Here is a 13,116-nt window from a genome sequence, read left to right as displayed (position 1 = left end):
AGGGAATAAAAATAATACAGTGTGGGCCTTCAGTGACGTCCTACTCCTGTGGCCAGGGGGCATGGATCCAAACCCACTGTGGTGAATATCAGGGCCATTTCCTAGAGTTCTGTTACCTGAAGCTTTCTGTACATTCACAGTGTTAACTATTACAAACTGATTCACCAATTCTGCAGATGTGAAATTCTAGTACATGAGTGAGAGATGCCAGTAAACTTATAATGCTCATCATAATAGATATTTTCCTTGTCATCTAGGCACGTGAACGGGTAAAGAATGGTCTCACCAAACTATTAGAAACAAATGTACTAGTAGATGAAATGAAGTTAGATCTTTCAGCTTTAGAACCTGTCCTTTTAACAAAGTCACAAGATGTTGAAGCCCTGATGGACAAACTGGCAGTGGATCAAGAAAATGCTGATCAGGTATGCAGCATCACCCGACAGTGGGTGAGAAGGCTTTGACCACCAACCGATCCCTTATATACAATGACACATGATTGGATTTTTAAATATGTTATGAAAATAATTAAGTGATAGGTCAGTTTAGCCATGCTTTTAAGCCTGGCTCTCTCCCTGAGAATGAGTGAACCCAACGAGTGGGACAGAGAGAGTTGTGAGAATAGTACCAGCTGCAAATATAAAGCAGCGAATCTTCTCCTAAGAAGGAACTGTCTGTTCTAATAACTTTGTCTCCATTATTATCAACATGGCATGAGACGGACAAAGGAGAGCATAAAATGCAGTAGAGACAAACTTCTTTCATCATTGGTCTAATCCAAAGGGGCAAATGTGACCCACTATGATTGGCTTTGCTTTGAAACATTGAAATTCAAATACTGAGACCACTTAAGCAGTCGTGTTTCAATGGTTAGGTCCGAAGCGTTGTGCAAGAAGATGAAGCGATAGCAAAAGTGAAAGCCGAAGAAACCCAAGCCATAGCTGACGATGCTCAAAGAGATCTTGAAGAAGCTCTCCCTGCACTCGAGGCTGCTAACAAAGCACTGGATTCCTTAGATAAAGCGGATATATCTGAAATCAGAGTTTTCACAAAGCCCCCAGATATGGTCATGACTGTGATGGAAGCCATCTCTATTCTCTTGAATGCCAAGTGAGTACCTCACAATCACCCATTACCAAAATACCTGGTGGAATTTCTTTGCTCCCTTTCTCCATTTTCATTTACATATTTTCATTCTATTCTCCACCCTCTCATCAGTTCGGTCTGTCATTCAACAAATTGATTCCACAAGCATTTTCTTGAACATCTATTTTGCACTAGATGATGGAAAATATAAGTTCTTCTGTACAAGGCACTTACAGTCTAGTAGGGAGAGAGGCATGAAAAATAATTTCAAGACGTGAGAGTTGCATAGTATTAGGAGTGCCAAGAAAAGAGTGCCTAAGTCCCCCTGCAGAGGTGTGAGCAGGTTTTTTGAGAGACAAAGCTCAGGTGGAGAGTAGACCATGGAGAGAGCTCAGGGATCTTTGATGCTCATGGATTGGGTGGTGCTGGGCAGGAGGGCAGTGATTGAATCATGAACGGTCTTGTATGCTGTGCTAAGCAGTTCAGGTTTCACCTAGAAGATATGCAGTTTTCAAACTTTCTTTAGTAATATAAACTTTTCTTCAATAAAAATTGTGTTATAAGAAACCTTTCCAAGGAAAATTGATCAAAGTGAAGGTAGGGGGCCCAGAGCACTCCCCCGCTAGGCCTCCCTGCTAACCCTCTGGCCAGCACCTCGGTGGGATCTGGGGCCTCTTCAGAGCACAGATGGAGAGCCCTGGCCACAGGGGACTGAGAACCATTGAACATTGTTGACATAATCAGATTTTCACGTGAGAAAGACCAACCTGGCCAAAGTTCACAAAGAGTGAGTTTGACTGAGAGACAAAACCAGTTCGAAGGTGATTGTAGTGTCCTGGCAAGAGATTTTAAGGATCTAAACCAAGCAAAGGAGATAAAAATGTGAGTGCCTGGGCTATTTTTGAAATATAACTATTATTCCTATAATGCCTTACATTTCTATGACTCTATGATTTTATAATTGTTTCTCTACCAAAACTGTGTTGTATGGAACATTAGTCACCCAACTACTTGTCCCCCCATGAATGGTGGTGCACATAACTACCAATTACTGGGATTATAGTATTGAGATTAAAACTACCCACTTTTGGGGATAACATTTTTAATTAATTTATTTTTATAGAGATATAGTTGACGTACAATATTATGTTAGTTTCGGGTGTGCTACATAGCGATTTGACATTTGCACACATTGTGAAACAATCACCACGATAAGACTAGAAGCCATCTGTGGGATAATATCTTTTCCTTTTTAATTGGACTGGTACTTTAATAGTATTTTTAAAATTTATTATAAGTAACACATAATTGGACAACATTAAAAACACATCTTTGTAACTTCTTTACATTAACTTCAATTTTCTGTCTTGCTTGGAACTAATAATAGTAATAGTAGCAGTAAAACAAACCACATTTTGGGGGGGTAACTAATATAAATGTCATTCTACAAAATTTGAAAGTTAGATGCAAACAAAATAAATTTTTATAACTGTAGCTCAACCAGTAAATAAGAGCATTTGCAGAAACACCATTTTAAGTATTTTTTAAAAAAACAAACTATACACACTATGAAAGTAAAATTGCATAAATATATGCCTAGAAAACAAAAGTAGTAGCTCGTGGTGCTCTTAAAGCCTAGTAAAATGCTTTCAGTAAATTGTGTTATATTTGCTTTATAATAGGAAAACTCAGAGCAAGTTAAATGTTACATAACTAATAACATAAACAATTGACATAACTCTGTCTGAATTCCATCTAATCATGCCTAAGTGACATATTTTCTTATTTCTTTTTTTTTTTTTTTTAATTTTTGGCCACATTGGGTCTTCATTGCTGCACGCAGTCTTTTCTCTAGTTGCGGCAAGCCCCCGCATGGGCTTCTCACTGAGGTGGCTTCTCTTGTTGCAGAACACTGGTTCTAGGCGCACGGGCTTCAGTAGCTGTGGCACGTGGGCTCAGTAACTGTGGCTCACAGGCTCTAGAGCGCAGGCTCAGTAGTTGTGGCACACGGGCTTAGTTGCTCTACAGCATGTGGGATCTTCCCGAACCAGGGCTCAAACCCGTGTCCCCTGCATTGGCAGGCGGATTCTTAACCACTGTGCCACCAGAGAAGTTCCTGATTTTTTTTTTAATCTGTGGGATAATATCTTAATGTCCTCAAAGGAATAAATTTCTTTTGTTCTTACATTCCCTCATTACAATGCTATTAACTTATCATGTGTATTTTTCAGGCCTGATTGGCCAACGGCAAAGCAACTTCTTGGTGACTCTAACTTCCTGAGAAGACTTTTAGAATATGATAAGGAAAACGTTAAGCCTCAAATCCTGGCAAAGCTTCAAAAGTATATTAATAATCCTGATTTCGTGCCTGAAAAAGTAGAGAAAGTATCCAAAGCATGTAAATCCATGTGCATGTGGGTAAGAGCGATGGATTTGTACTCTCGTGTAGTCAAAGAAGTCGAACCAAAGAGACAGAAACTCCGCGCTGCACAGGTACGTCATCTGTGTTGTGATATTTTGTAGAATCAAAGGCCATGATCATCAATCATTCAAGCTCCCTTTGTGGTGCCGCTGAGACCCTACACAATATAGATAGTAATCATGCTCTTGAAAATTAGTTTTTGTTTTAAAAAATAGCTAGCAAAGATTGTTTTTTTCAGAAATGACCTCTGAAATCAGCCCTCTTCCAGCATAAAAGGAAAGTAAGTCCTTAGTATATTCATATCGTCAGGCCTATGGTAATTTTTTACTTTATTTTAGTTCTAGCATCTGATACTCTATGTTTCTATTTGCTAAATACTCCCACACTTGATGAGGTTCTAAAAACCAGCTTAACTACCCACAGTTGGATGTGAGGCCCTAAGCAGAACAAAGAATGATCACTTAGTGGAACAGGTTACCAAAAGAACCACAGCTATAGAGCAGGGGCTGGCAAACATTTTCTGTAAAAATCCAGACAGTAAATATTTTCAGCTTTGCCGGCTCTATGGTCTCTGTTGCAATTACCCAACTCTGCCGTTGCAGCACCAAAACAGCCATCAACAATTCAGACACGAGTTAAGTGTGGCTGTGTTCCAATATAACTTTATTTATGGTCATTGGAAGCCAAATTTCATACAATTATCATGTGTTATGAAATACTATTCTTCTTCTGATTTTTCCCCCCAACCATTTAAAACTGTAAAACGATTCTCAGCTCACAAGCCACACAAAAACAGGCAGTGGGCTAGATTTGGCCTGCAGGTCATAGTTGCAGACCCCTGCTCTAGAGAACTAGTTAGGAAAGATAGTTTTCACTATTGCCTGAGTATTTCATTTGTTTTATCATTTAAAGTTAATAGTCCATTTTAGTAACTAATTCATCCTCAAATGCTTGGTACATCTGTTTCTCTAATCCTTCTATGATTTATTTTGTTGGACTTTGTTTTTGTTTTGTTTTGTTCTGGTTCTGCTTTTATATCTTATTCTCTCATATATGTTTTAACTTTGTATATCATATCACTATCTTTTAGGACAAACTCTTTTAAGAGAAAGAAAACATAAATCCTATTTTTTTTAAATAAACTATTATAAATGGGCAAATTTGACCTTCTTTGGGGGCCTGTTCTTATTTACTTGATTTTATTAGGCTGAACTTGATATTACAATGGCTACTCTGAGAGAAAAGCAAGCATTACTAAAAAACGTGGAAGATCAGATACAGGCCTTACAACGTGAATACAACAAAAGCGTGAATGAGAAAGAAAGTCTGGGTAAGTAACTCGTAAAATTTATGCTGGTCAGGAAATGCCTGATTTTCAAAAGGAAGAAGCGTTTGCCGGCAGTCAGGTCTCAACCTCCATCCAGTATGTAGGGCATATTTGCGTTAGATGGATGGCCTTAACCTTCTAGTATAACATTAGTATATTGTATATATTCAACTCCTATATCTGAATAAGGCTTTGGGGGGGAATGTTACATTATAACACAGAGCAGCACATGAATTTGATCCAGAAAATAAATACCACATGGGCAGAAAGAGAGTGCTATCTTCAGCCAGAGTAAAGGAGTATCAAAAAGGAACTCTCAGCATGGAAGACGCAAACTTGGACTTGGCTCTGAAATGGGTACTAGTGCTGAATTGGTGTGAGGTTTCCCAGAGATGTATTGACGTCATTAGCTAAGTCATGCTCATTCTGCTATCAGCAGAAGCAGATGAACAAACTTCTTGTACTGTAGGCAAATATTGAATAACATAACCCGGTTTTCTTTAAATTTTCTAGCAAAGACGATGGCCCTGACCAAAGCACGTCTGGTACGTGCTGGAAAGCTGACGGCCGCATTAGGAGACGAGCAAATCCGATGGGAAGAAAGCATCGAGAAATTCAACGAGGAGATATCGAACATCATCGGGAATGTGTTCATAGCAGCAGCTTGCGTGGCCTATCATGGGGCCTTCACAGCCCAGTACAGGCAATCGGTGGGTAAACGTGCTTTCTGTGAGGAGGGGTGAGAAGCAGCTGAAACTGGAGGAGGCGGGGTGTGTGTGTGTCATTTTTCCAAGTGTAGAGGGAGGTTCTCCATGAACCTTAGGTATTCATTCCACTGCCCCCAAGTCAGTGATGGTTACCCCTAGGCTTTCCTTAACACAATCCCCCTTTTCCTCTCCCGCCTTAGAAAGTTACTCATCGCTTGCTTACACAGGAACCTGAGGAAGAAAAAGAGACAGGGAGTCTTCCCGACATAGGATCGAACGAGGATGAAGTGTTCTGAATTGGTGAGGGCCTGCTACAAAGGGCTCAACGATGGGAAAGAGCAGGAAACTGAATTATTTGGAGATATTTGCAAACCACTTTTATGAAATGCCTTCCTAAAAATGTTTATCCCTGTCCTTGAGTAATAAAACCTGGTTGGTATAGGACTCATACAGATTCTATAGGAGCTCAGGGATCATCTGATGCCAAGCGGGCAGTGGGGCCAGGGGTGCTCTTGGGGGACAGACAGTTCCCTAGTGTGCATGACTGTGCCACTCGTTGAAGGAGGTGACATGCTAACACCCCTCTGCTCGATTTACTAATTGCCAGTAGCCCCCTTGGTCATCGTGATAACTCCCAACTTCTCCACATGCTGCCAGACTCTCCCACCTACACCCGTGGGTGAAGGCTACTGTGACAACCCCTTTCTTTTCTACACGAGAAAACTGAGGTCCAGACAGGGCGTGGGACATGCCCAAAGCCACAGCTGGTTAACGGCGTAGTTCTAGCCCCCAGATCTCTTATTAGTCCACTTCTTGTGTCCTGTGCTCTGATGCCAGGATGCCTGTGGAGTCTGGTAGTGATCTCGGGTGGCCTCGGCCTGCAGCGGCTTGAAGCAGGGTTTCCGTTCCTGGCCAGCGATTGAGGTTGGGTCGCGGTGGTGAGAGCACTGAATCCTTGCCCCTAGACCAGTGGCCAGTGACAAGGCCCTGACACTATGGCTTTGCAGAAAAAGAATTCCCACAAAGACAGAAAGTAGTGAAACAAGTAATTTACTAGGAGGAAAAAAGAGTACAGTACATGTGGATAGACACACGGGCAGGCTCAGGGAGAGTCGCGCCCTCATGGCAGTTTGAATCACTTTTATGGGGCATTTCTTCCGGGTTTCCTTTGGCCAATCATTTTGAGTTGCCTGGTTCAAAATATGTATTGGTATAGCTCAGGATTTCCCATGTGTGCGTCCACATCTCTTAGCCAAGATGAATTCTACCGAAGAGGCCTATGGGTAAGTGAGCATGAGTTGACCTCACTCCCCTTTTGACCTCCAAGGAGCCTTTCTGTGCATGTGTAGTCGGGGAGGTCTCCTGACTTCAAGAATGAGGAATATGTATCTTCTATCTGGGCAGGGCCCAGCCTCCTCTCTCAACTGTCCTGTCATTCCCATCTGAGAGTATCGGTCCACAGGAACAAACTCAAACCATTTGCCCCCGGGACCCATCTATCTCCTGCCTAAGTAGGACTTGTTGTGTGTATCTTCATTTACTGAGTATTCCTGACTCTATACAAGCTTTTCTCCTTCTACAGCTTATAGAGTGTTGGATCCAGGACTGTCAGTCTCTAGAGATCCCAATCAATCCTGCCTTCAGTCTCATTAACACTCTTGGCGATCCCTACGAAATACGGCAGTGGAACACAGATGGGCTGCCCCGTGACCTGATATCAACGGAAAATGGCATTCTGGTCACTCAAGGGAGACGGTGGCCTTTGATGATTGATCCCCAAGATCAGGTGTGTAACCAGCGCTTCAGATAAAGAGCAGCCTATTAACTCTGCTTAATATTGCACTATTACAAATTCTAAAAGTGGACTTTAACGTACTTGTAAGAATCTTGGACATTTAGACCTAGAAGGGAGTTGAGCTGTCTTCTAGTCCACGTCCCTCATTTTGTGGAGGTAGAAAGTAAAAAGAGAGGAGTCCAAGTGCTCTAAACACTTGATTTTTTAAAAATATTTTTATTGAAGTGTAGTTGATTTACAGTGCTGTGTTAATTTCTGCTGTACAGCAAAGTGATTCAGTTATCCATATATGTGTGTGTGTGTATACACACATATATATACATTCTTTTTCATATTCATTTCCATTATGGTTTATCACAGGATATTGAATATAATTCCTTGTGCTATACAGTAGGACTTTGTTGCTTATCCATTCTATATATAATAGTTTGCATCTGCTAATCCCAAACTCCCAGTCCTTCCTTCCCCCACCTCTCCTCCCCCTTGGCAACCACAAGTCTGTTTCTGTTTCATTTGTGTCATATTTTATATTCCACATATAAGTGATATAATATAGTATTTGTCTTTCTCTTTCTGACTTACTTCACTTAGTATGATAATCTCTAGGTCCATACATGTTGCTTCAAATGACATTATTTTGCTCTTTTTTGTGGCTGAGTAATATTCCATCATATATATGTACCACATCTTCTTTATCCATTCATCTGTCGATGGACATTTAGGTTGTTTCCATGCCTTGGCTATTGTGAGAAGTGCTGCCATGAACGTAGGGGTCTGCACACTTGATATTGATTGGGTTTGTTTAGGAGGTTGACTATTTGTTTTCTGTGGGAGGAGAAATTCATTCCTGTCCTTGTTCTTTGTTCCTAAGAGGTCTAAGGAGTGAGAATGAAGTCAAGGTGTGATGAATTTTAGGGCAAGCCTGCCTGGAATATACAGAATCCCATCATCTGAACTTAAGTCCATGGATCAATTGTTCTAAATGGGGTTTAGAAAAAGGAATCCATTTGAAAGCAAGGGAGACAAGCTTGAACACCTTAAGTGTGAGCTTTTTTCCTAGATGGGTCTTTTCTTCATTTGACCCAAATTTGAACAAAAGCAAGAATCCCAAACGTTAGATTTAAAAGGTATTTTTATTTGCAGTGGGAGTGGTATATTTTTTTTTCTTATCTTTCAAACTTGTTTCTAGATTGAACAAAATTTCTAAAGTTTAAAAACTTCCACTTTTTTTACAAACTCGAAAGTAAACATCCTGCTTTGTGCTTTCTCATACAGGCAAACCGTTGGATAAGAAACAAAGAAAGCAAAAATGATTTAAAGGTCATTAAACTCACGGATAGTAATTTCTTACGCACACTGGAAAATTCAATCCGACTTGGTTTACCCGTCTTACTGGAAGAGGTTTGCTTTTTACTTTTCTTTTCTTAGTTTCCAACCTTCAGATCGCATCTGGAATCCTATACAGGCCATGTCTGCCTCACACTAAAGACCCCAGTCAGTGCAATTTTCTAGCTGGTCAAACCAATTGCTTTTCTCCTTAAACAATACACTCTCGCATGGGGAGCAGTCTGTGATTGATCGAATATTTGGAAGATGTGCCTTTGGTGTTAAGTGGGATGGGCTCTGTTTTCTAACACTGCTGATTCTCAGTCCTCGTGTGGCTCTTGATCGTTAGCGGCCCCGAAAACTCAAAGCAGCAGTGTCATCAGGGAGTATCTCCTCGCACCAGTGATGTGAAGCCAGTAAAACACCCCAAAGGGCATAAACATTATTTTCCACTTAGACGTAAAGTCAGAATTAGACTAAGGGGTATGATATAAACTTTTATTTTAAAAAAATTGATGTTTGTTGAGTCTACATGCTTTATTTCCTCAGAGTCACTCCAAGAGTGATGTTTTTGAAACTGTTCATTCATTCAACACACATTGTTTGAGCATCAATGGCAAACAGTACAGATGCGGTTCTTGCCCTTAGTAGTTTACGATCTAGTTGGGGACAGAGATAATAACCAGAGAAAAAAGAGAGGAAATGAGACAGAAAGGGAGGAAGAGAACTTGCAGTAGGGGCTTTGAAGGGACAAGCCCAGTGCTGACATAGCCTATAAAGGGGTGCGGGGAGCTAAAGTAGGTGCATGGCTACAGGTGGTAACATTTAAGCTGTGACCTACGTGATGAGCTCGCCATGGGAGGAGCTCAGAGAGATGGGCTTTCCAGGCAAAGGGGACAGCATTTACACTGGCCTTGGGCACAAAAGAAACTGGGTAATAATTATGGTTTATTTCCCTAATTTCCCATTCTATTTTATGAGAAGGATGAGTAATTGAACACTGTGAGCTAAGCCTCGTGTAACCGTGTCTAGAAGGATCTCTGCTGCAACAGAATGGTGAGAAGCCCAGAAAAGACTGCGGACCTGGGGCAGCTTAGCTGCAGCCCTGGCATGGTGCCTGGAATAATCAGTAATATTAGCAACAGCTACCACTCACTGAGTGCTCACTGCATGCCAGACTCTGTTGTTGGTATTTAATGTATATTAACTCTTTAATTCACACTGCAACCTTACAAGGTGTGATGAGGAAACTGAGGCACAGAAAGGTTAAGTATACCATCTGAGCAGCCTTGACCATCTAGAAAATCCACAGCAAGTTACCATGCTCCCAGCTCAAGCTACAAAAAAGCACAGGAAGCTTCCATGTGTGGCTTGTGGCCTTGACCAAAATGGGCAAAGTTCTGTAATGCGTCCCAGGCCCCCATTCAAACCCTGAAGTTACAGGAGAGAGTGAGGTCTCCAAAAATCCTCGGCCCAGTTATGTTAGCCCCAAACTAGTTTCTTTTTTTTTTTTTTTTTTTAATGTGGACCATTTATTTATTTGGCTGCATCGGGTCTTATTTGCAGCACCCAAGATCTTCATTGTGGTGCTCAGGCTTTTCTCTAGTTGTGGCTCACGGGCTCTAGAGCACGCAGGCTTAGTTGCCCCACAGTGTGTGGGGTCTTAGTTCCCTGGCCAGGGATCGAACCTGCATCCCCTGCATTGGAAGGCGGATTCTAAGCCGCTGTGCCACCAGGGAAGTCCCCTAACTGGATTCTTAAACCCCAGTTTACGTCGTGACACAGGAGGTCCTGAGGGAATTTCTTTTCTCACGGCAATGGACAAAAGACTTTCTGTGACATTCTACCCCTGGAGAGCAGAGCCTCTTAGCTGTAGCAGCGTGCTCTTGGGAGTGGGGAGTAGGGCCCTGGTTAGAGCGGGGCCAGAAAGAGGACACTCTGACTGAAAGGGGACTGAAAGAGGACACTTTCCTGCTTTCTGTGACTTGGTGTCATTCGGGTTGTACACCTAGCTGCTTTCTATATTTGTGGGGTGGTATTTTCAGACTTTGTCTCCACCCATTCATGGGTGTGAAATTGAGTTAATCGACCTCATTCAGCATTTTTTAATGAAATAGAATAGACTTCTGCTTGTTTGTTTTTAATTCACCTGTATTTGTAACAACTTGTAAAGCAGAATGTGACTTAAGCACTACATTTCATACAGGTCTTTTGTCTCCTTAGGTAGGTTTATTCCTAGATATTTTATTCTTTTTGTTGCAATGGTAAATGGGAGTATTTTCTTAATTTCACTTTCAGATTTTTCATCATTAGTGTATAGGAATGCAAGAGATTTCTGTGCGTTAATTTTGTATCCTGCTACTCTACCAGATTCATTGATTAGCTCTAGTAGTTTTCTGGTAGCATCTTTAGGATTCTCTATGTATAGTATCATGTCATCTGCAAACAGTGACAGCTTTACTTCTCCTTTTCCAATTTGGATTCCTTTTATTTCTTTTTCTTCTCTGATTTCTGTGGCTAAAACTTCCAAAACTATGTTGAATAAGAGTGCTGAGAGTGGGCAACCTTGTCTTGTTCCTGATCTTAGTGGAAATGGTTTCAGTTTTTCACCATTGAGAACGATGTTGGCTGTGGATTTGTCATATATGGCCTTTATTATGTTGAGGTAAGTTCCCTCTATGCCTACTTTCTGCAGGGTTTTTATCATAAATGGGTGTTGAATTCTCTGCATCTATTGAGATGATCATATGGTTTCTCCTTCAATTTGTTAATATAGTGTATCATGTTGATTGATTTGCATATATTGAAGAACCCTTGGATTCCTGGGATAAACCTCACTTGATCATGGTGTATGATCCTTTTAATGTGCTATTGGATTCTGTTTGCTAGTATTTTGTTGAGGATTTTTGCATCTATGTTCATCAGTGATATTGGCCTGTAGTTTTCTTTCTTTGTGACATCTTTGTCTGGTTTTGGTATCAGGGTGATGGTGGCCTCGTAGAATGAGTTTGGGAGTGTACCTCCCTCTGCTATATTTTGGAAGAGTTACTGGGCATATACCCTGAGAAAACCATAATTCAAAAAGAGTCATGTACCACAATGTTCATTGAAGCTCTATTTACAATAGCCACGACATGGAAGCAACCTAAGTGTCCATCAACAGATGAATGGATAAAGATGTGGCACATATATACATTGGAATATTACTCAGCCATAAAAAGAAACGAAACTGAGTTATTTGTAGTGAGGTGGATGGACCTAGAGTCTGTCATACGGAGTGAAGGAAGTCAGAAAGAGAAAAACAAATACCGTATGCTAACACATATACATGGAATCTAAAAAAAAAAAATGGTCATGAAGAACCTAGGGGCAAGAGGGGAATAAAGATGCAGACCTACTAGAGAATGGACTTGAGGATATGGGGAGGGGGAAGGGTAAGCTGGGACAAAGTGAGAGAGTGGCATGGGCTTATATACACTACCAAATGAAACTAGAAAAGAAAAACTAGCTCTGTTTTAGTGCCTAAAGTATCACAGTATCTCACTTAGTAGAAAGAAATCTTATCTTCCCCTTAAGTAGTTGTCATGCCATACAGATTTTTAAATGTTAACAAAAATAAAGAAATACTTGAAAACATATTATCAGAGGAAATGGAGACAGAGTGTTGAACACGTAGCCACGTAATCCTCAGGTAGAGCTTAGTCTACTTCTTCCACACGGGATGTGTCGTAGAATAGACTTTAAAAAGCACAAAATTGTATCGTGGATAGTAAGGAAAAACCTTATCTCATAGACTTTTGTTTTAAGAATTTGCATGCTTGGGTACCATATCACAATATGAAATGGATTTGTGAATTATTGATTACATCAAATTTTGACAGGGCCCCCCTCACATACATGCTGTACAAAGATGTTCGTCATGGGGTCTTTTGGCAATGTGTGCATGCCCAGGTTCTTACCAAAAATCAGATTTGCTTTGGGGGGAAAAAAATTGCTGTCATGTAGAATAGAGATCCACAAACTTCTATAAAGAGCCAGATATTTTAGGTTTTTCAGGTCACATACAGTCTCTGTACAAATATTCTCTGAACAAATATTCTTCTTTGTCTTGTTTAGTTTGGGGGCTTTGTTTGACAACCCTTTGAAAAGGTAAAAAACATTCTTAGCTCAAGAGCTATACAAAAACAGGCCCCAGAGGACCAGATAGGCCTGCAAGCTGGAGACTGCAGCTCCTGACTTAGAAAAACCATGAAGGTGAACAGAGCTTCCTTTGTCTGGGGTCTGTTCAAGGACCACCCTGTGGGCTCTTCTTTCTTAGCTGCTTTCTCTTGGGGCCGAATCGTGTGTAAGTTTAGTTCAAATAAATATATGTCCTTCCTATGCTCTTATCTCTTTAGAGTATCAATGAAACAATCCCTGGAAAATGTACACTGTTAGAGGTAGTGAGAGGAGT

The 13,116-nt window shown here is 40.9% G+C and overlaps 1 protein-coding gene across 1 annotated transcript in view; it reads left to right on the top strand.

The window, feature by feature from the left end:
• DNAH6 (dynein axonemal heavy chain 6) overlaps positions 1 to 13,116 on the top strand; it is a 292,860-nt gene that overhangs the window by 192,035 nt on the left and 87,709 nt on the right. Inside the window, exons 50-56 of the mRNA XM_027129214.1 lie at positions 258 to 425; positions 875 to 1,110; positions 3,318 to 3,579; positions 4,715 to 4,838; positions 5,349 to 5,545; positions 7,125 to 7,328; positions 8,613 to 8,738. Coding sequence (XP_026985015.1) covers positions 258 to 425; positions 875 to 1,110; positions 3,318 to 3,579; positions 4,715 to 4,838; positions 5,349 to 5,545; positions 7,125 to 7,328; positions 8,613 to 8,738 — 1,317 coding nt within the window. The remainder of the gene's footprint in view (positions 1 to 257; positions 426 to 874; positions 1,111 to 3,317; positions 3,580 to 4,714; positions 4,839 to 5,348; positions 5,546 to 7,124; positions 7,329 to 8,612; positions 8,739 to 13,116) is intronic.

This window comes from Aethalodelphis obliquidens, unplaced genomic scaffold, assembly GCF_003676395.1.
Source record: "Aethalodelphis obliquidens isolate GAN/ISIS:26980383/991018 unplaced genomic scaffold, ASM367639v1 scaffold35, whole genome shotgun sequence".
Taxonomy (NCBI): domain Eukaryota; kingdom Metazoa; phylum Chordata; class Mammalia; order Artiodactyla; family Delphinidae; genus Aethalodelphis; species Aethalodelphis obliquidens.
The sequence above is the reverse complement of the archived record's forward strand: the minus strand, read 5'-3'. Positions and strand labels throughout refer to the sequence as shown.